At 41.2% G+C, this 24,555-nt stretch overlaps 1 protein-coding gene across 27 annotated transcripts in view; it reads left to right on the top strand.

The window, feature by feature from the left end:
• Positions 1–24,555, top strand: part of WWP1 (WW domain containing E3 ubiquitin protein ligase 1) — a 112,734-nt gene that overhangs the window by 39,182 nt on the left and 48,997 nt on the right. For 12 of the 27 annotated variants that reach the window (XM_070631346.1, XM_070631370.1, XM_070631350.1 and 9 more), the window contains 3 exons: positions 13,894–14,031; positions 14,123–14,189; positions 16,769–16,959. In XM_070631346.1, the coding sequence (XP_070487447.1) occupies positions 13,894–14,031; positions 14,123–14,189; positions 16,769–16,959 (396 nt within the window). Of the gene's footprint in view, positions 1–13,893; positions 14,032–14,122; positions 14,190–16,768; positions 16,960–19,896; positions 19,990–24,555 lie in introns of those variants that run through there. The other 15 variants (XM_070631373.1, XM_070631356.1, XM_070631359.1 and 12 more) reach the window with 4 other exon arrangements.

The raw sequence follows: 24,555 nt of genomic DNA, 5'->3' as shown, positions 1-24,555 counted from the left end.
GCACAGATGTTAGCGCAGGGTGAATCTTCCTCACACACACACACACACACACACACACACACACACGCTGTGGAGGCATCCCACATACAAAGTAGAGGAAGACTGGCACAGATGTTAGCGCAGGGTGAATCTTCCTCACACACACACACACACACACACACACACACACACGCTGTGGAGGCATCCCACATACAAAGTAGAGGAAGATTGGCACAGATGTTAGCGCAGGGGGAATCTTCCTCACACACACACACACACACACACACACGCTGTGGAGGCATCCCACATACAAAGTAGAGGAAGACTGGCACAGATGTTAGCGCAGGGGGAATCTTCCTCACACACACACACACACACACACACACGCTGTGGAGGCATCCCACATACAAAGTAGAGGAAGACTGGCACAGATGTTAGCGTAGGGTGAATCTTCCTCACACACACACACACACACACACACACACACACGCTGTGGAGGCATCCCACATACAAAGTAGAGGAAGACTGGCACAGATGTTAGCGCAGGGTGAATCTTCCTCACACACACACACACACACACACACACACACACACACGCTGTGGAGGCATCCCACATACAAAGTAGAGGAAGATTGGCACAGATGTTAGCGCAGGGTGAATCTTCCTCACACACACACACACACACACACACACACACACACACGCTGTGGAGGCATCCCACATACAAAGTAGAGGAAGACTGGCACAGATGTTAGCGCAGGGTGAATCTTCCTCACACACACACACACACACACACACACACACACGCTGTGGAGGCATCCCACATACAAAGTAGAGGAAGATTGGCACAGATGTTAGCGCAGGGGGAATCTTCCTCACACACACACACACACACACACACACACACGCTGTGGAGGCATCCCACATACAAAGTAGAGGAAGATTGGCACAGATGTTAGCGCAGGGGGAATCTTCCTCACACACACACACACACACACACACACACACACACACACGCTGTGGAGGCATCCCACATACAAAGTAGAGGAAGACTGGCACAGATGTTAGCGCAGGGGGAATCTTCCTCACACACACACACACACACACACACACACACGCTGTGGAGGCATCCCACATACAAAGTAGAGGAAGATTGGCACAGATGTTAGCGCAGGGGGAATCTTCCTCACACACACACACACACACACACACACACGCTGTGGAGGCATCCCACATACAAAGTAGAGGAAGACTGGCACAGATGTTAGCGCAGGGGGAATCTTCCTCCACACACACACACACACACACACACACACGCTGTGGAGGCATCCCACATACAAAGTAGAGGAAGATTGGCACAGATGTTAGCGCAGGGTGAATCTTCCTCACACACACACACACACACACACACACACACACACGCTGTGGAGGCATCCCACATACAAAGTAGAGGAAGATTGGCACAGATGTTAGCGCAGGGGGAATCTTCCTCACACACACACACACACACACACACACACGCTGTGGAGGCATCCCACATACAAAGTAGAGGAAGATTGGCACAGATGTTAGCGCAGGGGGAATCTTTCTCACACACACACACACACACACACACACACGCTGTGGAGGCATCCCACATACAAAGTAGAGGAAGATTGGCACAGATGTTAGCGCAGGGGGAATCTTCCTCACACACACACACACACACACACACACACACACACACTCGCTGTGGAGGCATCCCACATACAAAGTAGAGGAAGATTGGCACAGATGTTAGCGCAGGGGGAATCTTTCTCACACACACACACACACACACACACACGCTGTGGAGGCATCCCACATACAAAGTAGAGGAAGATTGGCACAGATGTTAGCGCAGGGGGAATCTTCCTCACACACACACACACACACACACACACACACACACACACGCTGTGGAGGCATCCCACATACAAAGTAGAGGAAGATTGGCACAGATGTTAGCGCAGGGGGAATCTTTCTCACACACACACACACACACACACACACACACACACGCTGTGGAGGCATCCCACATACAAAGTAGAGGAAGACTGGCACAGATGTTAGCGCAGGGGGAATCTTCCTCACACACACACACACACACACACACACACACGCTGTGGAGGCATCCCACATACAAAGTAGAGGAAGATTGGCACAGATGTTAGCGCAGGGGGAATCTTCCTCACACACACACACACACACACACACACACACGCTGTGGAGGCATCCCACATACAAAGTAGAGGAAGATTGGCACAGATGTTAGCACAGGGTGAATCTTCCTCTCACACACACACACACACACACACATGTAAAACTTGAAATAATGATTGTTATCTGAGCCTACTAGTTGGTTAATAACAGTTATGTTTGTACAAAATAAATTCTACCTCTTAAATTTTCTTTTTTCATTTTGTAACTAGTTCATTGTAGACAACCTGGAGAATACAGAAAATCACAAAAGAATATAACAATTATCTGTAATTCTACTATGCAAGGGTAACCACCCCTAATAATTTGGTCTCTTGTCTTTTTCTTGTTCATAGACAAAACCACATTTGTTTTCTTCTTTGCATCTACTGGCTTATCCCCTGCTTTTTTGCTTTTTTTATATAACACTATAATATAATTTTTCCATGTTATCGAATTTTTGGATTCTTAGGATAGTTTAAGCTTCAATTATTTGTAAAGTTCCTATCACTGTATTCAAAAATTTGAGTTTATGTTCTAATTCTGGTGAGAGAGTTCATTGCTTTTATCAAATTCTTGAAACACTGTGTGACCCAAAGAAGATTAAAAACCAGAGTTCTAGTTTATGATTCTTAAGGACCATGCAATGTTTTTTCACACGATAATTTATTTAACAAGTCTATTCTTTGACATTTAGGTAGTTTCTAATAGTTCACTCAAGTGCCCTTATTCAAATATATAAATCTTTGTATTCATCTTAATTCCTTAGAAATTTTCTCATTAATTCCTAAAAGTAGATTTTGGGTTAAGGCTTAAAATGCTAATATTTAAAATAAGTTGACTTTTTTTAAGGATTTTTCTGTTTTTAACAAAAAAGAAAATCCACGTATAATTTGAAAATCAGTTTTTGATGTAGTTTTTAAACATAAGGAGTTATGAGTCAGGCAAATGTAAAAGCCATACTAATTTTTATGTATTCTGATTTAAAAAGATATTCTCTTGAAGCCTGGAAAGTTTGATTCTCTGCTATGCCTTGGCTTTTTTTTTGGTTGTGCAAACCGTCTTGGTTATAGAAATAAGTAGTCGGTTTTGTAAGCATACAGCACCTTGCCTGGTCTGATGGTGCTGGATTTGTACTTTTTTCCTGGCTATACGGTATCATTGGTGTAGATACGTAATACCTCAGTTAACCCATATTATTTTGGAATTGAATATTTTGTTTCACCTATTTATATGCTGTTTCTGCACTGAAATAAGCAATTGCATAGAACTTCTTTTTTAGTACTCATAATTATTTCTCTTAATCTCATAGCTCAGAGATAATTTTGTCTGCATGTATCTGTGTATAACAATTGGGATCATACTCTGCTTAGTTCTCTTAATGTTATATAACGTGCATTTCCCTGTATAATTCAGTGGTATTCTTTGAAACCTGATTTTTAGTAGTTTTACAATATTTTGCCATATACTATAATTTTTTAAAACCATGCTCCTATTGTTGCCATTTAGGTTGTTTTCCATTGTTATTACAGACTGTACTGAACCTTCATAGAAGATTATAATTATCCTCTATACAAAGATTGTAATACTTACCTGCCAAAGTGATTGTGGTAGGAAGGTTGTAATGTCAACGTACTTTGAAATGAAACTCTTATAAAATGTGTAAACTTAAAGTTACGTCTTAGGATTTAGTTGAGCCGAATATGCTCGGAGGAAAAATAAAGTTTTATAAAATTCATATATTTCTGATGTGCGTGGCTTCAGAGATCGTCGTGGTAGCATCTTCTATGCCCTGGGCAGGCAGGTGGTTTTTTGGACAGTTGAAAGGTGTGTTAGTCTGCCAGGGCTGTCATACCCAAACGCCACAGATGGAGTGGTTTGAACAGCAGAAATGTACTTTCTCACAATTCTGGAACTGGAAGCTTGAGGCCAAGGTGTTGGCAGAGTCGATGTCTTCTGAGGACTCTCCTTGGCTTGCAGGTGGGCGTCTTTCCTTGTGCCTTCACAGGCCCTGCCCTCTGTGCCTGTCTGTGTCCAGATCTCCTCTTCTTGTAAGGATGCCGGTCGTGTTGGATTAGGGACCCCCTAATGACCCCATTTCACTTAACTACCTCTTTAAAGATCCCGTTTCCAGAGAGGGTCGCCTTCCGAGGCACCAGGGGTTAAGACTTCAATACATGCATTTTTTAGGAGGAATTTAGGGGGACACAACTTAGCCCATAACAAAAGGTAAGTAGATTAATTTAAAAAATTAAACCTCGTGATAGAATCATAGTGCTTTAATGATGGAAGAAACTATGGGCGTGAATCCCAGTCACTCATTTCATTCATTGAATAACTTAATCTAAGTGACTTTCTCATGAGTACAGTTACTTGCAGAGTTATGACTAGAACACAGGTTTTCTGATTCTTAGCTGCTTAATTTTGATTAGAAGTAATGGAAAATTAATACAGTTCAAGACAGCCTTGTAGAATTTAAAAATACTTTGATAATTGATAAAATTCTTGGTTGCCTTTCATTTAACCTCTGGACTCTGGATTTAGTCAGGTGTCAGTTGAATGAACTCTGGTTAAATTTTGGGGGTGTTGTGGTATTTACTTTTAAAAGAAGCAAAGAAATAAAAACTGTTTAAGAACAACACAATAGCCCAACTAAAACATGACTACCTGGTGATGAATAAAGATACTCGGTACTAAAAACGTTCCTTGTCTCCACTGTCAGGTAAGAATTCACTCACTGGTCTGGGCAGAAAGGTTGCTAATGAAAGGGTATTATGTTTTGGAGCTGTGCCGTATCCAGGAAATGTTTGATAACCAGCACCTTAAATGAGTAGAATCTGGGCGCCTTTATCGAAGGCTGCAGTGGAGGGGTGGTCTAGGCGTGTGGCCCTGTTCCACCGCTGTTTCCAGAGAAGAGGGTTTTTTTTTTTTTTTTGTTTTTTAAAGATTTTATTATTTCCTTTTTCTCCCCAAAGCCCCCCAGTACATAGTTGTATATTCTTCGTTGTGGGTTCTTCTGGTTGTGGCATGTGGGACGCCGCCTCAGCGTGGTCTGATGAGCAGTGCCATGTCCGCGCCCAGGATTCGAACCAACGAAACACTGGGCCGCCTGCAGTGGAGCGCGCGAACTTAACCACTCGGCCACGGGGCCAGCCCCCCAGAGAAGAGGTTTTTAAGGGATGAAGTGGGAGTGGACTCTCCTGAGAGGAAACAAAAGTAGACTGAGTCTTTAGGTCTTGTGACAATGAAAGAAGAGAACAACACTGAAAGCTGGTCTGGCTTTTAAGGAGCCCTGCATCTAGAATGCCTCAACAGTTCCAGTATGGTTTCCGGCAAGACACTTTGAGAAACAGTTTCTGATGGGAATAGTGGACAAGATAAAGACCTTAAAGGCAGATTCCAATATAGAGGAGGTAACTGGGACCACAGGAAATATTTGTGGGGGCCATGATAGTCTAGGGTCGTTTTAGGGATGAGGGGGCGTGGTTGGTCCTAGTGGGAAATGTTGTAAGGATTTGAGATGACTCTGTGAGAACTGGAAATCACAAAGACAGTGGCATTAATGAGCCGCTTGAAAGTAGAGACTGTCTTATTCATCTGTGTTGCTCAGTGCTTTGCTCAGTAGACAGCTAGAGGTTTAAAAAAATTTTAGAGAAGAAACTCACTTATTCAAATAAGTCTTACTGTAGAGTCTTACTGTGTATAAAACTTAGGGCAGTCTTGGGCCACGCAGTGTGCACAGACACACAGTCACATGCCCATAACTCTGTTACCCCCACAGTTCCTGAATTAACTTTCTTGGGACCCTCCTTGTCACACTAGTTTGAAAGCTGCTTGGCTAAAAGAACAAATCCAGCTCCTGGTTTTAACACCTTCGAGAGTCTTAATTCCGTCTTCATTTCTGCTTCTGGCTCGCTGTTGTCTGACTGCTCTGTCGGCTCGTCTCCTCCTTGTCTTCTGAGTATGCTCTGCTGCTGCTTTCAGGAGAGCAGTCTCTTCATCGCTAATCACTTCCTTAGTGTTTTCAATTGATTGTTTAGTGCGTCTGTATATTTAATTCTGTAACATACATGGAATTATTATAGATAATGGTGTGAAAAGGACATCTAAGTTAATTCCCTCCTGTTGCTACCCAGTTTTTTCATATTTTAATTTTTCTTATCACACGGGTGGATGTGGCCTGCTAACATTCTGTGTTCCACTTACCAGGCAGGCCCTGCTCCTTTTTCTGTCTTGACAGTGATGCAGGCTCTGTAGCTTTCCTGTTTTCCCAGAAGTTGCATTTTTTACCTTTTCTTGTGGGGAAGATTGGCCCTGAGCTAATGTCTTGCCACTCCTCTTTTTTCGTTTGTTTTGCTTGAGGAATATTTCGCTGAGCTGACATCTCTGCCAATCTTCCTGTTTTATGTGGGATGCTGCCACAGCACGGCTTGTTGAGTGCTGCTGGGTCTGTACCTGGGATCCGAACCTGTGACCCCTGGGCTGCTGAAGCGTCATGTGCAAACTTAACCACTACGCCACAAGGCCAGCCACATATTTTACCTGTCATATCTTCTGACAACTTGACAAAAATTAGAAGCCCATAAAATTAATTGTGTTCTTTACATTGTTAGATTTAGGACTTTTCTTCATTAAATGAACATTTATTGAGTTTAAGGAAGAAACATGTAAAGAAGACAGTTTCTGATCACTTGTCTACATCCACCATAATACGAATTCAGCAGTCTCCCATATCAAAATGAATTTTGCAGTGGCCGAGGTCATTGTTCCTCTTCAAATTTATGAGGCTAATTTCTTTCTGTACTCAAGGCCCTGGCATTTTATTCTCATAAATTCATGTTTTTACATATCCATTCCTGATACGTTTGGGGTGAGTTTGGAGTATTCATTCAACTAGCTGTTTCTTCTGTTTTTGAAGATGTTTACTTCTTCAGCCTTCGTGATGTAATATGAGTTGTTGTGGCCGTCCATAGCCTTGAATAAAAGCCACAACTAGCCCACCGTAAAATCACCTGTACTTTCCCAGGAAAAGTCCAACTGCAGCTTGCCGGGGAGGTCCACCACTTCTTCACATTTTAACCCTAGTGAGCCTTCAAGCCCTTAAGCTTCATTTGTTTTGTGGAGTAAGCCTGGGTGGATGGTGTCCAGAGCTTGTGCTCATGCAGTCCTCTATGTGTTGTCTCACAACTTTTGTGGATTTAAGCCTCATTTGCACCTCAGTTAACCTTCAGTGGTGTGTTAAGATCATTTGAATGCCATTCTAAATTGTGGAAGTTATTTGGTTGGCTCTGCAGAGGTGTGTGGTATTTTCAGCTTGCTTTTCTTTATGTCACCAGTGTTAGATACTGATATCTGAGGTAGATTTTTTCCTCTCCACCCCACACTTTCTTAAGTTGCAAAGGAAACATCCCTCTGTTGTCAAAGAAACGAAGCTGGACACTAGTTAAAGTGGTCAGGACAGATTTTAATCAATAATATCCTATTGCAATAAGGAAGAGGGTCCGTCTTGAACTGAACTCAACTTCCGATTGTACAGAGGTGTCCTGGCCTTTCAAAGGGAGAGTGGGAGAGGGGGGCAAGCAGATGCTAGATACCTCAGGGAAGGGGAGAATTAAAAAGGGTTGATCAGTGTAAATGTGGTTAGGCCAGCTTTGCTGGTCAGAATTCCATTTCCCACAGAGGCTGGGAGACCCCATACTTCTTCATGGTGGTATTTCAGAGGAATGTCTTTCAGGGCCTTGAGGAAGACACTCCTGAGTTGTAGAAGATACATACACATCTCAGAGGGAAAGCAGGAGTCACCATTGTAAGCCCTTCTTAGTAACACTCTCAGAAAGGGTGGTCAGGGGCCATCCCAGGTGTTGGCTGGAACGTAGTAAATTCTTTTAGCAGCCTTGAGCTTTCTCAGGCAGGCTCTTTGAGGGGGGCTAGCATGATCCCAGGGGTGCAGCCTTGAGCTGTTAGAAACTAGGTTAGTGTTTGCTCAAGTCTTTGAATGTTTGGGGATGGGGGTGTGGATGAAATCATTCATGCTGAGTTTGCAGTGTTTATGGGCCAAGGTTGAGACCTCGTCGAGAAGACGCTCAGAGGAGGCTGACTAGAGTTTAGTTAAGGAGAGAATCTTTGTCACTCTATTCATGGGTGAAAGGAAGTATAGCCGATTCCCACATTGGAGTGTATACAGAGCGTCATTTTTTATTTCAATTTTGCCACTGACGGAGCCACTTTAAACATTATAGAGAAGAGTCACATGGCTGCCATTTGAACCCTGGGAATTTCACTGAGTTTTGAATGATGTTAGTTGAACCAAGTACTTGTTACCGAACCAGGTTTGTTTTTGCCTGTTGCCCAGAAAGCCATACATTGAGATGACAAGATTGCGGCAGAGAGAGGGTTTAATCACAAGGCAGCCACGTGAGGAAATGGTAGGACGAGTCTCAAATCTGCCTCCCTGAAGATGGGGACTCGGATATTTATGGGATGGGGGAAGGTGGTCTGAAATATGGAGAGAGGTGACTGGAGGTGAGGACAGGTGAGGTCACTGATGAGCTGTGCAAGCGTAGTCAGACTCCACGCCTCTTCATAGGACACATGTTCACAAAATGGCGGCGTTAGCATGATCTGAGCCTCGAGTTTTTAGCTTCTTGACATGAAAAGATTGCTTATTGGACATTGGCGCGGCCCAGTTAATGAGCTGGTGGTCTCAACCAGCCTGAAGTGGACAAGGGATTCTAATTCCTGAAAAACAGCTCACACCTCTGTTACCATGGCGACCCAGGCTCCAGGGAGATTTTACCTACAGGAACCTAGAGGGAGTCAGAGAGCATATTGCCTAAGCAGCCAGTTGACAATGGGTGTGTTAAACAGCTGAAAGCTGTAATCAGTAATTGCAGAAAGAAAAAAATCCTTTAGTTCCTTGCTGCTTAATCATTAATGGCTAACTGTTTACTGGTTTCAAACTTAACTTTTGTCAAGCAGAACATCTTGAAATCCATTAAGTTCGCTTCAAATTGACTTATGTCCAAAATGGTTTACAGTGAACAAAATGGTAGGGGAACATAGCAGAGAAGAGTGTCATTTATGATAGAGGACAGAGCATAGTAAAGCTTAATTCTATTTAAAAATTTGCTTTAGCCTTATTTACGTAGCTAATACTAGTTATTTGTTTAGTTTACCTAAGTCTTAAGTTCTCCTTTTTAAATCCACATACTGTCAGTACAAAGATATTTTAAAGCTGAGGTTTTGAACAAACGGTATTTTTATGTCTGTGATATAAGTGCATCTCTGTTCTTCAGAAAGATTTTTAGGATTGAAATTACTGAGTGAGGGGCAATGAGCAGCTTTAAGTGTCCAGATGCGTGTCGCTGTCCAGTTGCCTTCCTGAAAGGTTATTCTAGTCTGTATCCACAATCTGGAGTGTGAGAGTGCCCATTTGGAACTGTTTGCCACCCTAATAGATAAAAAGGGGGAGTTTTTCTTATCACAGCATTTATTTGATCATTACTGAAGTCAGATGTTTGTTGGTCATTCATATTTCGTGATTTGTGATTGTCTTATATTCTTTGTACATTTTTCTGTGGTTTGTTTCTTTTATTTTCACTGATTTTTAAGAGCTCTTTGTTCTCCCAGTTGTTTGCCTCTTTTATTTTTATCCTCAGTTTTGATTTATAGAAGTTTAGTTTTTTTTGTCATTAAAGTTTATTCATCTTCCATTGTTTTTAATGCTCAGAGAATCCTTTCTAATCCCTATGTTTGATGATTATCTATTTTCTGATAATTGCCTATTTTCTTCTTGCACATTTATTACTTTATTTTTACTGTAATTTCTTTTGCGAATTCTGAAATTTATCACATGATAGGAGATGGAACTTGGTGAGTTATTGCACCTTGACTCATAGTATGATATAATGGAAAGACTTAGGAATTAGAAAACCTGGTTATTCTTAGACTCTTGCTTACAAGCTTTGTAACCTAATGCACTTGTTTTTTTCCTAAAATTCCACTGTAATCATATTTATGTGTGTGTTGCCAGCCTCCAGAATGGCCCCCAGGCATTCCTTCCTTCTGGCATCCCCTCCCACACTGAATCGGGAACGGTCTGTGTGACAAATAGAACATGGCAGGAGTAATGGTGTTTGACCTCCAAGACTTGACCCTAGAAGACATTTCAGCTTTTGCCTTGCTCTCTCGGATTCCTCACTCAAGGGGAAACGAGTTACCTTTGTGAAGACTCAGGAAGCCCTGTAGAGAGGCGCAGGTGGAGTGGGGAGGCCGCCTCTCAGCAGTCAGCACCGGCTTGCCAGCGCCACTTAAGCAGATTTTCCAGCCCCTCCCGAATTCCCAGCCCACAGAAACTATGCACAGTAATAAGTGGTTATTGTTATTTTAAGTGACTAAGTTGTAGGATAATTTGTTACGTAGCAGTAGATAATGCAGTGTTCAAGCAATTTTTTAAAATAGCTTTGTGAGCCAGCCCTGATGGCCTAGTCATTCAAGTTCGACACTCACAGCTCGGCAGGCCTAGTTTGGTTCCTGGTCACGTAACCACACCACCCACCTGTCAGTAGCCATGCTGTGGTGGCAGCTCACATAGAAGAACCAGAAGGATTTACAACTAGAATATACAACCAACCACGCACTGAGGCTTTGAGGAGAAAAAAAAGAGGAAGATTGGTGACAGATGTCAGCTCAGGGCCAGTGTTTCCCTGTAAAAAAAAAAGGTAAAAATAAAAAATAAATATAAAAATAAAAAAAGCTTTAGAATGTGACTCTGAGCTAAATCTAAATCTGTGAAACACCTTAAAAACCGAGATTTTTGAAGATCTTTTGTTTTCTCTGGGGACAGAGTGTATATTTTCGACAAATCCGTGATTATAGGATAAATTATCTAGTTACATACCTAGTTCCTCAGAGACTCAGATTGTTCTGTTGCCCTATTAGAACTAAGGGAGAATGTCTGGGAGGTAGGAAAAATCAGCTTCTGCCTTAAGTTCCCTGAGGACAGCACTGTCTTCACAATTTATTGTGACTGTTTATTGAGTACCCCCTTCTGTCAGGTGCTGAGGATGTATGACTGAATGGAGGGACAGGGACTCTGCGCTGTTGGGGACCAGTTTAGTTAGGAAGGCAGACCCCTGCCCCCCGAGAAACAAATCCTGGTAGTCAGTCCATTGAAGGAAATAAGCGGAGACATGCTGGGGAGGTGGCTTCAGGCTGGTCAGGGTTCCTCCTGCTGTCTCAGATTGCAGGCCTGGCACACACTGGGCGCCCAGGTGTTGAATGGATGGCTGCGTCTGAGTTAGTCTGTCTACACTGTAATTAGGATAATGCTCTCGTTCCCTGCCCCCACATACATGCGCTTGTGGATGGGAGTTAGTTATGTGATAATCCTTCCAATTTTATGATTCAAAAATGTTATAGCCCAGCCTTCCATGTTTAGCACTGGGAAAGACTTAATGGTGCGAACAGCCTCCCACTTCAGCACAGTTATGTCCACAAGTTTTTGTGGCATTGATGACTTTTGCAAAGAGGCAGGGGTGGTCTCTAAGGCCTTCCTTCTTGCAAAACAAACAAACAAGGCAAAGAAAACCTTATGAACTGCGGTTAGAATAGTGAATTGCCACTCGAGGATACTGAGCTTTTGCTAACAGCCAGATAGGGGAGCTGAGCTTGTCCAGTAGTGTGGACTCTTGGAGGAGGTGCCCTCAACCCACTGGCAGAGTTAGAAACAGACCCTGACTGTGCTGAAGCCCAGAGATTACCCTTAGACTAGAATCAGAGCATGAACTCACCATCAAAGATTCCAGATTACAGGAACAAGCCATCGTAAGCAAGGGTTGGCTGATGTTTTCTGTAAGGGGCCAGATAGGAAATATTTAGGCTTTGCAGGCTGTAGTCTGTTGCACATGTTCCACTCTGCCATTGTGGCAGGACAGCAGTCATAGAAAAATATGTGAACGAATGAGCATGGCTGTGTTTAATTACAAGCTAATTTACAAAAACGAGTTGACAGGGCAGATTTGGCCTGTAGATCCTAGTGTGCTGACCCCTGGAATACAGGTTGCAGTAGATAACTTTAAGACAGAACAGCCGTTAAGTCTGAACAGTGATGAAAAGTAAAAATCTACAGAACCACAGTATCCCAAGAGAAAGTCGTTCCTAGACACATGACACCCGAGACGAAAAAGCAGCTGTGGGGAAAACCATGTGATTCGCAAAGATTTATAGCTTAGAATTGCAGAATTGGCAGGACTAGCAGAAGACAGTGGGAAAATATTTTCAAAGAGTTGGGAGAAGATTGTTATCAATGCCCAGCAAATCTTTTGAGGATGAGAATACAAATATTTGCAGATTAAAAAATGAGAGAATTTACCAACTAAGAGACCTACACTAAAGGGGTTGTGAAAGGCTATGATTTAAGAAGCTACTCAAACAGCTAGATATTTTAGGAATGAGAGCCAAGTCTCCAAATTCCAGATACTTTAAATGGAGAGAGATAAGAATGAAATAGAATGGTGGTCAGTATACTCTTCACATATAGATTATTAGAATCTAGATAAAGATGAAATTAATGCTTTTGTACTTTTATGGGGGTGTTTTTTGTACTTTTGTATTTCCCCTAGTTTCTTTGTTTTTATTAATGTCGTTTTTGTGATGTTGAGTCAAATTGAAGCTTTTGGTGCTGCAAATGGTTGGGGTGGTAATTCTGTAAGAGCTTCTCTTATAACATGGTTCTTAAATTTTTTGCAAAGGATTCTGTCCAGCACTTAGTAGTTTCAGATTTTTTTGTCTTATCTTTTCTGTACTTGGATAATTAGTCAATGTCCTATGCTGGACATTTAGTAAATGGAAAAAAAAAAACTAACCAATTTGTTAAATATAGGAAAGACGAAAGTCAAAGACTTTAAGAAGTGAAGTGTTCCATGATTTCAAAAGAAATCACTGCAGAAGGCCAGTGAAGATCAGATGGAAAAATTGGCCTTATTTTGGATAATAAAGGGATCACTGTTAACTTGTAATATATATTCTGTAGGGGAGAAGAAGCTGGAGCGAGGTGACCTGGAGTTTAAGTGAGAACTAGGTGGCCTAATAACAGGAGGGAAATGTTTGGTTTTATATAAAAAGAAATGGTTAACTATTGTCACAGTACTTACCGTTTATTGAGCTCTTAACTGTGTGTCAGCTGTGGTGCCAAGAGCTTTCTGTCTGGTTTTGCGTTTGGACCTTGTGGCAGTCCCTTTAGTCCGATGCTCTTTCCCCGTTTTGTAATGAGGAAACTGAGGCCTCGAGGTGTTTGCCCGCTTCCTCGAAGTGCAGCAGAAGCAGCAGAGCTCGAGTGAGTGACCAGGCCACCTGACTCAACCACAAGTCTCCTTATGTGGTCATGAAAAGCAAGTTTGGGCAATTGCTGCATTGTTATCAGATATATTTGTATGTTCTCTGAGGGTTTTACTGTGCAAAGGAGCAATTAAAGATGATGGTGAAAGCGTGTGGAGGGGGAGAGGTGTTGTTCCACGTGGTGTGAAAGGGTGTGACCTTGGGGTAGGAGAGAAGGGTCTGCTGGTAAAAAGGGAGGTAACTCCTTCCATGTGTAGACATCGAGTCCTGAATTAGAGTAGTTCTTCGTACGCAGTGTGGATTTCTAAAGCATTGTTCTATGTGGCAAAATCTTTTAAATTTGGGTTTTTTTCCCCTCAGTGGAAAGAGTGAAAGAACAATTAAAACTTTCCTTGGAAAACAAGAATGGCATAGTGCAAACTGGTGAATTAACAGTTGTGCTTGACGGATTGGTGACTGAGCAAGAAAATCTAACAAACTGCAGATCGTCTCCACCCAGTGAGTGAACTTCATGTCTTTTTAAAATTGGAAGGAAAAAAATCAGCAGGAAGTATATAAAAACTTAGTTTCTTGCTTTCTTGTTGTTCAGTAGAAATACAGCAAAATGGTGATGCCTTACATGAAAATGAAGAGCCTTTGGCGAGTTCAACTACCAGGTAAAATACTTTGTTTTAGTATTTGTGGCAAAGTAATGTAACATTTCCCATATGTGAAGTTTTTAATTTTAACCTTAGTTTGCCATAGAATTTAAAAGCTCATATCTAAACATGTCATTTGGTTGAATTCTTCCAAAAGTAGTTTTTAAAAAAATGAACAGCTTTACGGAGATATAATAAATACACCATAAAATTCACCCTTAGGAAGTATACTTTTCAGTATTTTTTAATATAATCACAGAGTTGTGTAGCCATCACCGCTGTCTGATTTCAGAACATTCTCATCACACTCAAGAAGAAGCTGTACCCATGAGCAGCAGCCTCTCCCCATTCCGTTCTCCTCCCAGCTCCTGGCAGCCATGAATCTGCCTTGTCTTTGTGGATTTGCCTGTTCTGAGCATTTCATATAAATGGAATCATACAATCTGTGGCCTTTTGCTACTGGTTCATCCATGTTGCAGTATATGTCAGTACTTCATTCTTTTTTCTTGGAAGTGGCCTTTCAAAATCTGTATTTAGGCATATTTTTTCAGTAAATAGCGTCAGACAGTGTGGGAAGATGGGTATCTTACTGCTGTCTGAACTGGCAGTTCCTGTGGATCACTACAAGAGAGATCCTCCATAGATTGTGGCCATCCCTCAGAAGTCATCCTGTCATTTCAGAGACTCCCTCGTATTCGTGTTTAATGACAACAGAGGCTTTCTAGTTGAATAATTTAAGTTGGAATAAAAGCGTGTAATAGATCAAGTATAATGGAATGAACACCTGAAGATATAAAAAAAAATTACTCTAAAGTTGACTTGTTGCATTTGAAAAAGCATACTAGTATATGACAGAGTGTGACCTTTATTTTAATCTGCAGTTACTAGTTACTAGTATCCTTACTTCTAAATTACCACTAAATGATTGTCATCAGAGCGCTTAAACAGATAAGTATGTCTTCTAAATATATATTTGGCTTAAATAAATTCACTTAGTATCCATAGTATAATTTGCATTGAGAAAACTGAGGACTGAAAGAGTACAATCAGATTGAATGTCTTAGCACATACACGTATGTGTCTTTTTGTGATTTTTGAAATACATGTTTAGATGGGTAGAGGAGCTTGAATCACTGCCGGTCTGAAACCCGTTGTTGTTTATTATCTAACAACCCATTTGAGTCAGAGATTCGCTCTCAGCACTGGGGGAACCAGATGGGGTCTTTGGCCTGGGCCGTGGGTTCTTGCTGAGTGCCTGGGGGTGCTTGCTCAGATGCTTACGGAGTGCCCGTCCGGTGCCAGAGACTGGCCCAAGCACTAGAGTATCAGCCCTGTTCCCAGGAAGTTTTCGCTCTGGCGGGATAAAGGCAGATGGTAAACAAGTGAGGAAATAAATGAGCTGATTAGAGAGCGATGAGAACTAAGAAGTCACTGAAACAGGGCACGGGGACAGGAATGGAAGGGAGCCTGTTTTCAAGAGAGATGTCAGGGCATCATTTCTGAGGAAGTGCCATTCGAGCCAAAATTGAAAGGCCCTAAACGAACCCTCCACGCAGAGTTCTGAGTGCAGAGCACGTACGGCTGCAGAGGCGCCGAGTGTCTTTCTAGTTAGTTTAATGCCCTACTAATTCTTCTCACTCTAGAATATAGTAGTTAACCATTTTTTGATAATCCTGTAGACATTATAATTTTACTGCCTGTGTATAATAGTTTGTAATAAACATTTGAGGTCTTTTCGGCATGTTTTTCACATTCGGTAAAATTGATCCAGTGTATTGGCTGCAAGGTGAGCCAGGTGGAGCTTGGAGAGAAATCGAGCAGACGGAGAGATTGGGGGGCTGATTTTGAAAAGCTTGGTTGTCTGTGGTAAGAAATCTCGATCTTATTCCAAATATAGTGGATTTTAAGCAGGAAGGGGACATGATCTGATTTATACTTTTTAAAAAACATTAAGGCTGCTTTGTGGAGGACAGCAGCTACAGGATGGCCGTGTGTTTGGAGAAGCTCCTGGTCACTACATGGTACTGCCTGACTCTATCCACTGCCAATAAGACTTAAGTTACAGTTTTTATTTATTTATTTGCAGTTGACTTATACACTATAAATTCTTTTAACTCTGGGATATTATATTTAGCTTTTTCAGACCATGCATTCATTATTTTAATGCTGAGTATATAATAATTTGTAATCAATATCTGAAGACTTTTTCAGCTTATTTTCCAGTATTTGGTGAACTGACGGTAGTTCAAAGTTGATTTTTGTAAGTTTGATGAGCTTTTTGAAAAAAAATTCAGAGCATTTTAAAATAGAAGTAAATATTCTTAGACTTAAATATTTAAAAAGTACAGTTTGATCATTATTTTGAAGGACTGAATTCATTTTGACTTAGTATATTTGTGTATTTCACTGTGTGTTTATCTGCCAGTGTGGGTATGCTTAGAAGTGAAAGTGATTTAAAACTTTAATAAAAGCATGTTGTGTCTTTGTTCATTACTCTATCTCATTACTTTGCTTGATGGTTAAGAACTCAGTAAATATTTCTTAGGAAACTTCTGTTGAAAAGTAAGTCATTGATGTAAGGCATCTTTTTCTTAAAGGTTGGCTGTTGAAGGTACTAATGGAATAGATATTCATGCACCTGCAAACACTCTAGTCCAGAACTCCTGCTGTTCGTACGTAGTTAATGGAGACAGCACGCCTTCATCCCCATCTCAGGTTGCTGCCAGGCCCAAGAATACACCAGCTCCAAAACCACTCACCCCTGAGCCTGCCGATGACACTGGTAATGGTAAGCTTGGCTGTCTGGGACACGCTGTTTAACTGAAAACTAGATTAAATTGTGTGCATCTGTGCCTGCACTTCTCTTAGTGTGCAGTCTTTCTTAATCTTCAGTTCTGTTATAGGAATTTTAAAATTACAATGCCTGAAAGTTTTTCTAATAATTTGAATTTTTCTAAATTATTTATAAAGATATTCCAAAAATATACTAAGGATAACAACACATTTCACTAAGCAAGTACTTACATGATAGCTAGATTCTTAAGGCTTTGTGCTACAAAAAATACTATTTAATTCATAATATGGAATATATTCTAAAATTCGTTGATTTATTAGTAATGAATGGTTCCTTTAACCTGTCTTTCAATATACAAATATTTATTTCTCAGCATGTAACTTAGTAGGAAAAGGTGCTGTGAGCTGATAAAATTCTCAGAAAGTTTTATATTTTCTAAGAGAGCTGTTCTGTTATAGAAGGAATGCCTAAGGGAGATTTCCTCTATAATCCTGGTTTTCAATGGACTCAGCTGTAAAATGCATAAAGTATTTTTTGTTTAATCTTAAGTATTAACTCTTTCAAATGAATCTCTGGAAACGCAAACATCTCACTTGCTTAAGATTACTACATGTGTGTTGGGGCTGGAGTTGGAATCCTGGTCTTTTGATTCTGGAATCCATTTTCTTTCTTGTGCTTGTCTATTTATGAGAAAGTATTTGAAAGTAAAAACATTTAAAGAAGCAATTTAGTGGGGCTGGCCCAGTGGCACAGGGGTTAAGTTCACGTGCTCTGCTTCTGGGGCCTGGGGTTCGCCGGTTCGGATCCCTGGTGCAGAACTACACACCCCTTGTCAAGCCAGAAAAAAAAAATAGAGGAGGATTGGCAGCGGATGTTAGCTCAGAGCTAATCTTCCTCAAAAAAAAAAAAGCAATTTAGTAATTAAGTGAAAATAGATGGATTCATAGGTAAGACAATTGTGTGTTTACACCCAAGGTTGGGGGATATTTAACATGTGTTATCCTCAGAGTTTTTATAAGCATGGGAACTGACATATGAATGGTTTTTGGGGGGTTTTTTTTGGTGAGGAAGATTGGCTCTGAGCTAACATCTGTGCCAGTCCTCTCTGTTTTGTCTGTGGGACACAGCCACAGCATGGCTTCATGAATGGTGTGTAGGTCCGCACCTGGGATCCAAACCCATGAATCCTTGGCTGCCCAAGTGGAGTGTGCGAACTTAACCGCTAACACCACCAGACTGGTCCCATGAATGGCTTTTTAATAATTTAAATTTGTTTGTTAATGCTACCTTTTTTTAAAAAAAAGATGGACTTAAAGATCCTAAGTACTCAAAATATGTAGAACTTTTTAGTTATTAAGGTGGCTGGAAAATGAACACAAGATCAGTGCATATAACCAGGGTGAAATTAGTGAGTAAAGTGCGTTTATTTTCTGATTCTGGTTCTTTCTGGTATGAGCATTTGTCTCAGACTTCTGTTAGCAAAATAGAAAAGGGACATTAGATTATTCAGAATTGTCTCTAAGAACTGAGCAAATTAAAACAGCTGATACTCCATCTTTTATGGATTTATATGAAATGACGTAATCTGAACAACATTCTTAAGAATTCCAAGAAAGTTAACACAATAGTGAGTTTCACAGAACTCTACCTTAAATTATCTATCCTAAATTTTACAGTTTTAAAAATCAGTCTGAGGAAGTACCAATAGGAAGGACCAATAATTTATTTTTTAAAAGTATCAACACGTAGAAAAATGGTTTATCTGAGTACCAGAGTTCTTCACAATAAAACATGAATCCAGTGCTTTTTGGCCACATGGGTTTTTAAGTTATCAGATATTTACCTATATCAGAAAACATGAAGAAAAAATCCTAGTTATCCACCTGTAAAATAATTTACATTTTAAAACAGTGTACTTTCTCTGCCAACTGTTCAAAGAGGTTGTAAAAAATAAAGACAATACCCTTATGTGACCAAATGAAGGAGTTGATTTGCTGTATGAGATTATCATTGGATTCAGAGTGATAGATGCCGTTTCCTTCTTTCTGGAAGTGAGTAGATAGCAGGGCAGTGATTTAAGTCCACTGCTGATTCATGCAAAGTCTCAGCATGTCGAATGCTCGTTTTACAAAGGCGTGTCCCCCCATTTCGTTCTCGTCACTGCCCTCCATTAAAGTCTGTGGACTTTGGAGATTTAGCTCTGCTTCCCGGAATATTTAGCTGTTTGAGTAGGTTGGTGGAAGGATCTCTTGACCACCAGTTAGTTGCACGTTTTGGCGTTGGGCGTATTCACACATTGATGCAGAAGGCGAAGGACTTACCGAGGCCCCTTGCTGTGGAGTCTCTTAGTTCCACTCTGTAGCTTGTCGAATACCTTATAGACTCTTTGCATTGGGAGTAAATTCACTTCCCCCATTCTTACCTATCCTTACCTGAAATTTCAAGGTGAAAGACATCATATATGTGAGGAACTAGAAATGAAGGCTCCACCGTAAATAATTCTCATGACATTCACTCTTACGGCAAGGAAACCTAAGACAGTCAGAATAACGGCCAGTGTTCGTGCTGTCTGTGTTCTGAACGCTGCATCTCCACGTGCGGAAGCGACTCTCACAGTCACTCCTTGAGACAGATCTGGTATTTTTCTCAGCAAGGAACTGAGGCACAGAGAGATTGCAGCTCGGAGGTCGAAGAGCTGTGGTTGCCGTCAGCTGTGCGGCTCTAGACTCCGCCCTCTGCTCTCCTGTTCACGATGATGTGGTGATTTTTACAGCGTCTGAGCACTGTACTGTCCGTCTGTTATAATGGGACAGGCTTCGAATGGCATTCCCCCAACCAACCTAGTGATTGTGTTTGCACCTTCTCTCACTATTGTTGGTGACATGTGACAAAACAATTCGGCCGTTGTCATTCCATTGGCCGGTTTACAAAGGCTTCCGGAATCTGATATCCGGTCTGTTGGTAGCAACCACTTAGCCGATGTCTTGTGTGGTCTGCCATCCCTCAGTAGGAGGATGAATTCAGGTATCTTTTCAAAGGATGGGGTAATCTGCTTTAAGGTGTTGGTATAAAAATGATATTCCTGTTTTGAATTAAGCACTTTAAAAATCAGTTTTCATTGTTGAAGTGGTTGTGTGGGGACGGGAGTGTGCATATTCTGTGTATAAGACATTACACACTCCTAACCCCTTACCTGCCATTCTAAAATCCTAAAATCTTTAAAACCAAAAGTTGGGGTTTTTTGTAAACTCATCTGATGGCGAAATGACTAGAACTGACTTAAGGTATTTATGGTTTATCATGCTTAATCTGCCTCTACATTTTGCTACAGAACTGTTACTGTGTTTAATTACGATGTGTAGCCTCCAGACACACTCGGGCATTAGTTAAGATACGATATATGTGCTATATGACCTTTCTAAATTCCAAAAAGTGAGCGAATTCTGGAGCACATTTCAGGTGGGGGGGTGTGGGCCTGTGCTAGGCGGTTTGAGACAGACGGCTGCTTGTCACCAGAGATGGTATTGTACACGAGGCGCCCCTGCCCACACCCTGTTCTGTTGAGTCTTGGTTAAGGGGCTCCATCAGGTAACTCGGTAACTTTAGTTACTGTGACTATCGGCAGTTATTTTAAGCTAAAATAGGAGGCAGTCATCACTAAAAAGATTAGGTTTGGTTTCTAACAGGGCTGCGTTCAGATCCCAGCTCTAGCACTTGATGTGGTAACTGTGTGTCCTTGGACAAATTGAACATCCTCAAAATTTAGCTCCTCCATGTATAGAAAGAGAATAATGCTCAGTTAACTACCTTTTAGGATTGTTTTGAAGGTTAAGTGAAATAATAAATCTAAAACGTCTACCCCAGTCTTTGGACAGTGATAGGTATTTAAGAAAAATATGATTGTCTTCTCCACTTCTTCCCCCGTACTCCTAACTTCTAGTGTGAAATAACTTTTTTCTAATACATAATTGTTGTTTTGTTATTAAAATAGATTAGAGCTCAGTATGATAAGTTTCAGGCAGAACTGATTTCATAAGTTTATTAGAATTTGGTTTTTAGCTTTTTATTTTTCAGTAATTACATATTCACAGAAAGTTGCAAAGAAAGGTACAAGGAGGTCCCATGCATCCTTCGCAGCCTCTGCCAGTGTTAATATAACTGTAATACAATATCACAATCAAGAAATTGGCGCTGACACCATCCACAGAGCCTGTTCACGTTTTCCCTGTTCCACCGGCTCTGTGTGTGCGCGGGTTTGTCCCACGTGGCTTCAGGTGGCCCCCACGGCGATCAAGATGCAGAAGTGTGCATGTCCGGAGGCTCCCTCGCGCTCTCCCCCTTTCTGGCACACCCACTGCCAAGTGTGACCTCACTTTAAAGAAAGTGTGTATATGTGAGCAGTTTCTCATGTCAGACTTTTAAAAACGAATAAAATACTCCAGTTATTTCCACCTTTTTCTGCTTTATTTGAATGAACTGTTAGAGCAAGGATACATTTGTGTTGTTACGAGATGTACCTATCTTAAAGTCCACGGGAAACTTACTTCTCAAGGATTAACCAGGAAATTAGGGAGATCTGTCTTGTTATCAAAAGTCATAATGGCTGAAAGTACAGATTGTGGTGCCTTGATTAAGAAACCAAGTGAGTGGGTGTGGTCTTACATCTGTAGAGGAGGAAGTGCTTTGCACAAGCGTCCACCATCATACCTGCCACATGAGATTCTAATTATTTGCTTACATCTAATTCCCCCTCTTCTTTCACGAGCAAGGAGCCTATGACCCCCCCTCCTCCCTTCCCTTTCCCCTTTGTCTTTGTTGTCAGTTTGTCCATTTAGTCATCCCTATGTTGTCTGTTAACAGATGTTTATTTTGCAGCTACCATAGGCTGGACGCTGCCTGGTGGCTGGCTGCATACACATCAGTGTTTCTCACTTCGGCAGTGTTGACGTTTGGGGCCAGATAATTCTTTGCTGTGAGGGCTCCCCTGGACGTTGTAGGATTACAGCAGCATTCCTCACCTGTGCCCACTAGATGCCAGCAGTATCCTCTCTTTCCCCAGTTGTGACAGACACGTCTTGAGACGTTGCTAAATGTCTTTTGCAGGGCCGCATGTTTGTCCCCAGTTGAGAACCACTGGTATACATGAATGGTGATCCCTCCCATCAAAGAAATGCCCCCTCCCCGCTCGGAAGCTCCCATTAGTAACACCTTGCACCACTCTGGTGCCTTTGTTACAGTTAACGAGCAGTGTAACTGTTAGGATTAGCTGAAGTGCGTGGTTCACATCGGGGTTCCCTCTGTGTCATGGGGTTCTGTGAATTTAGGGCGTGCGCTGTCATGTATCCACCACTCCAGTATCCTGCAGAATTGTCTCACGGCTCTGCTGGTCCCTGTGCTCCCCCTCCGTGCCCTCCCTGTCTTCCTGCCAGCCCTGGATCTTCTCACTGCCCTGTGGTTTGGCCTTTTTCAGAATGTCCTACAGTTGGAATCGTGCAGTATGTTGCCATTCCAGACTGGCTTTTTCACGTAGCGATGTTGAGGATTCCACTGTATGGATGTACCACAGTTAATCTGTTCACCTGGAGAAGCATCATCGTTGCTTCCAGTTTTTGGCGGTTATGAATAAAGCTGATATGAGTCTCCCTGTGCAGGTTTTTGTGTGGACATAAGTTTTCAGCTCAGCTGGATTGAGGACCATGACTGCTGCATTGTGATGAGTGTGGTTATTTTTGTAAGAAACTGCCAAACTGTCTTCCCGAGTGGCTGTGCCCTTCTTCCTCTGCGTCCTTACCAGTATTTGCATTTTGAGGAGAGTTTTTTATTTTTTAAACAATACTGAATTTTCCCATCCTGATATATTTTGTCTCTCTCCATTTTTTCTGTTTTGAAATGTTTCTTAGTAATATTTTTTAGTTTTCTTCAGATAAGTCTTGAGTGTAATCTTGATGTTGAACTTGTATCTGGTCATTGTGCTGAAATGTTTTGGTTAAATTGATTAATTGGTTCTAAGGGTTTTTCAGTTGATTCTCTCTCTCTCTCTTTTTTTGGTGAGGAAGATTGGCCCTGAGCTAACATCTATTGCCAGTCTTCCTCTTTTTGCTTGAGGAAGATTGTTGCTGAGCTAACATCTGTGCCCATCTTCCTCTGTCTTGTATGTGGGTCAGCGCCACAGCAGGGCTTGATGAGCAGTGTGTAGGTCTGCGCTTGGGATCTGAACCCACGAACCCTGGGCTGCCAAAGCCAAGTGTGTGAACTTAACCACCATGCCACCAATCTGGCCCCTCAGTTGATTGTTTTGTGGATTCTAAATCAATAATCTTATCTTCTCTAAATGAGTTTTGCCGTTTTATTTCCCATATGTCTCACTCTTCTTATCTTAGTGCAAACTGTCAGTTGTAGTCAGCAGTTTTGAATTGCAGTGGTGATTATGATCTTCCTTGTTTCCTTCCTGAGTTTAATTTGTTCCTGATCTTAATGTAAGTTCTTCTGTTTTCCTATTAACATATAAAGTTTATTATAGGTTTCTGATGAATAATCTAGATTATGCATGAATTTTCCTTGATTGCTCTTATCACGTGTTTTACCAAGATTTTGTTGGATGTTTTTTGGTGTGTATTGAAAATAATCATGTGGCTTTTATCTTTTACTATGTTAACATTTAACATCAGTTTCCTAATGAAATTTCCTAATAGTGAACCATCTTTGAATTTATTCAGTTTCAGCTTTATGGTTACATTACCCTCACAGAGTAAGTTAAGAAACTTTGTTTTTATTTTTCTCCCCTAATGTAACACTTTAACATGCGAATGATGTGTCCATTGAAGGCTTCATAGAATTTTCTCAAAAAAACTAACTGAGCCTGTTGCCTTTTGGGGGAACAGTATTAGATCTCGCCTCACCTTTTCCATTTCACCCCGATTGGTCTTTTCACTTTTTTTTCTCTTGAGTTAGTTTAGTTAATATATTTCAAACATATTGGTATAAAGGTATACATGGTATTCCTAACATTACTCATATTAAATATATTTCTTTATAAAACTTGGCAAGGTATATCTTAGGTCTTATGGTTTCTTCAACTTTGTTGATAAGAATTCATCTGAAGCATTTTAAAAATACAGACTCCCAGACCCTTCCCGTGAGGTTCCCCTGGAGGTTCGGTAAGTCTAGGTGGGGACCCAGATTTATGCTTTCAGCAAGATCCCACCTGATTCCCATTAGCTGAGTCAGGAAATTCTTACCTGTTTTATTAGTCTTTTCATTCCTTTCATTCCTTTCCTTCTACCGCCATCTCCATCCCCAGCTCTGGAATTGAGTGCTAAGGCGTTTTTTGCCATTCTTTCTTATATCCTTGGATATTTCTTTGGCCATGTCGAAAGCAATTTGATATAAGTGTTTTCGTTGCCGTTGATTTTCCTGAAGTTTGTAATTTCATGGTTATTTTCCTCTTTAACTCAGTGATTGTTGTTTTTTTAAAGTCTTCTAAACAGATTCATTGTGGGTGGGAGAGAACTATCATTTTTATGGATATATAAGAATCAGTTTTCTCACCAGTAAGAAGGGAATGATGCTGCTATCTGCCTCATGGCATTG

The sequence above is a fragment of the Equus przewalskii genome, chromosome 8 (genome assembly GCF_037783145.1).
Source record: "Equus przewalskii isolate Varuska chromosome 8, EquPr2, whole genome shotgun sequence".
Taxonomy (NCBI): domain Eukaryota; kingdom Metazoa; phylum Chordata; class Mammalia; order Perissodactyla; family Equidae; genus Equus; species Equus przewalskii.
This window is presented reverse-complemented; position numbering and strand designations above follow the sequence as displayed.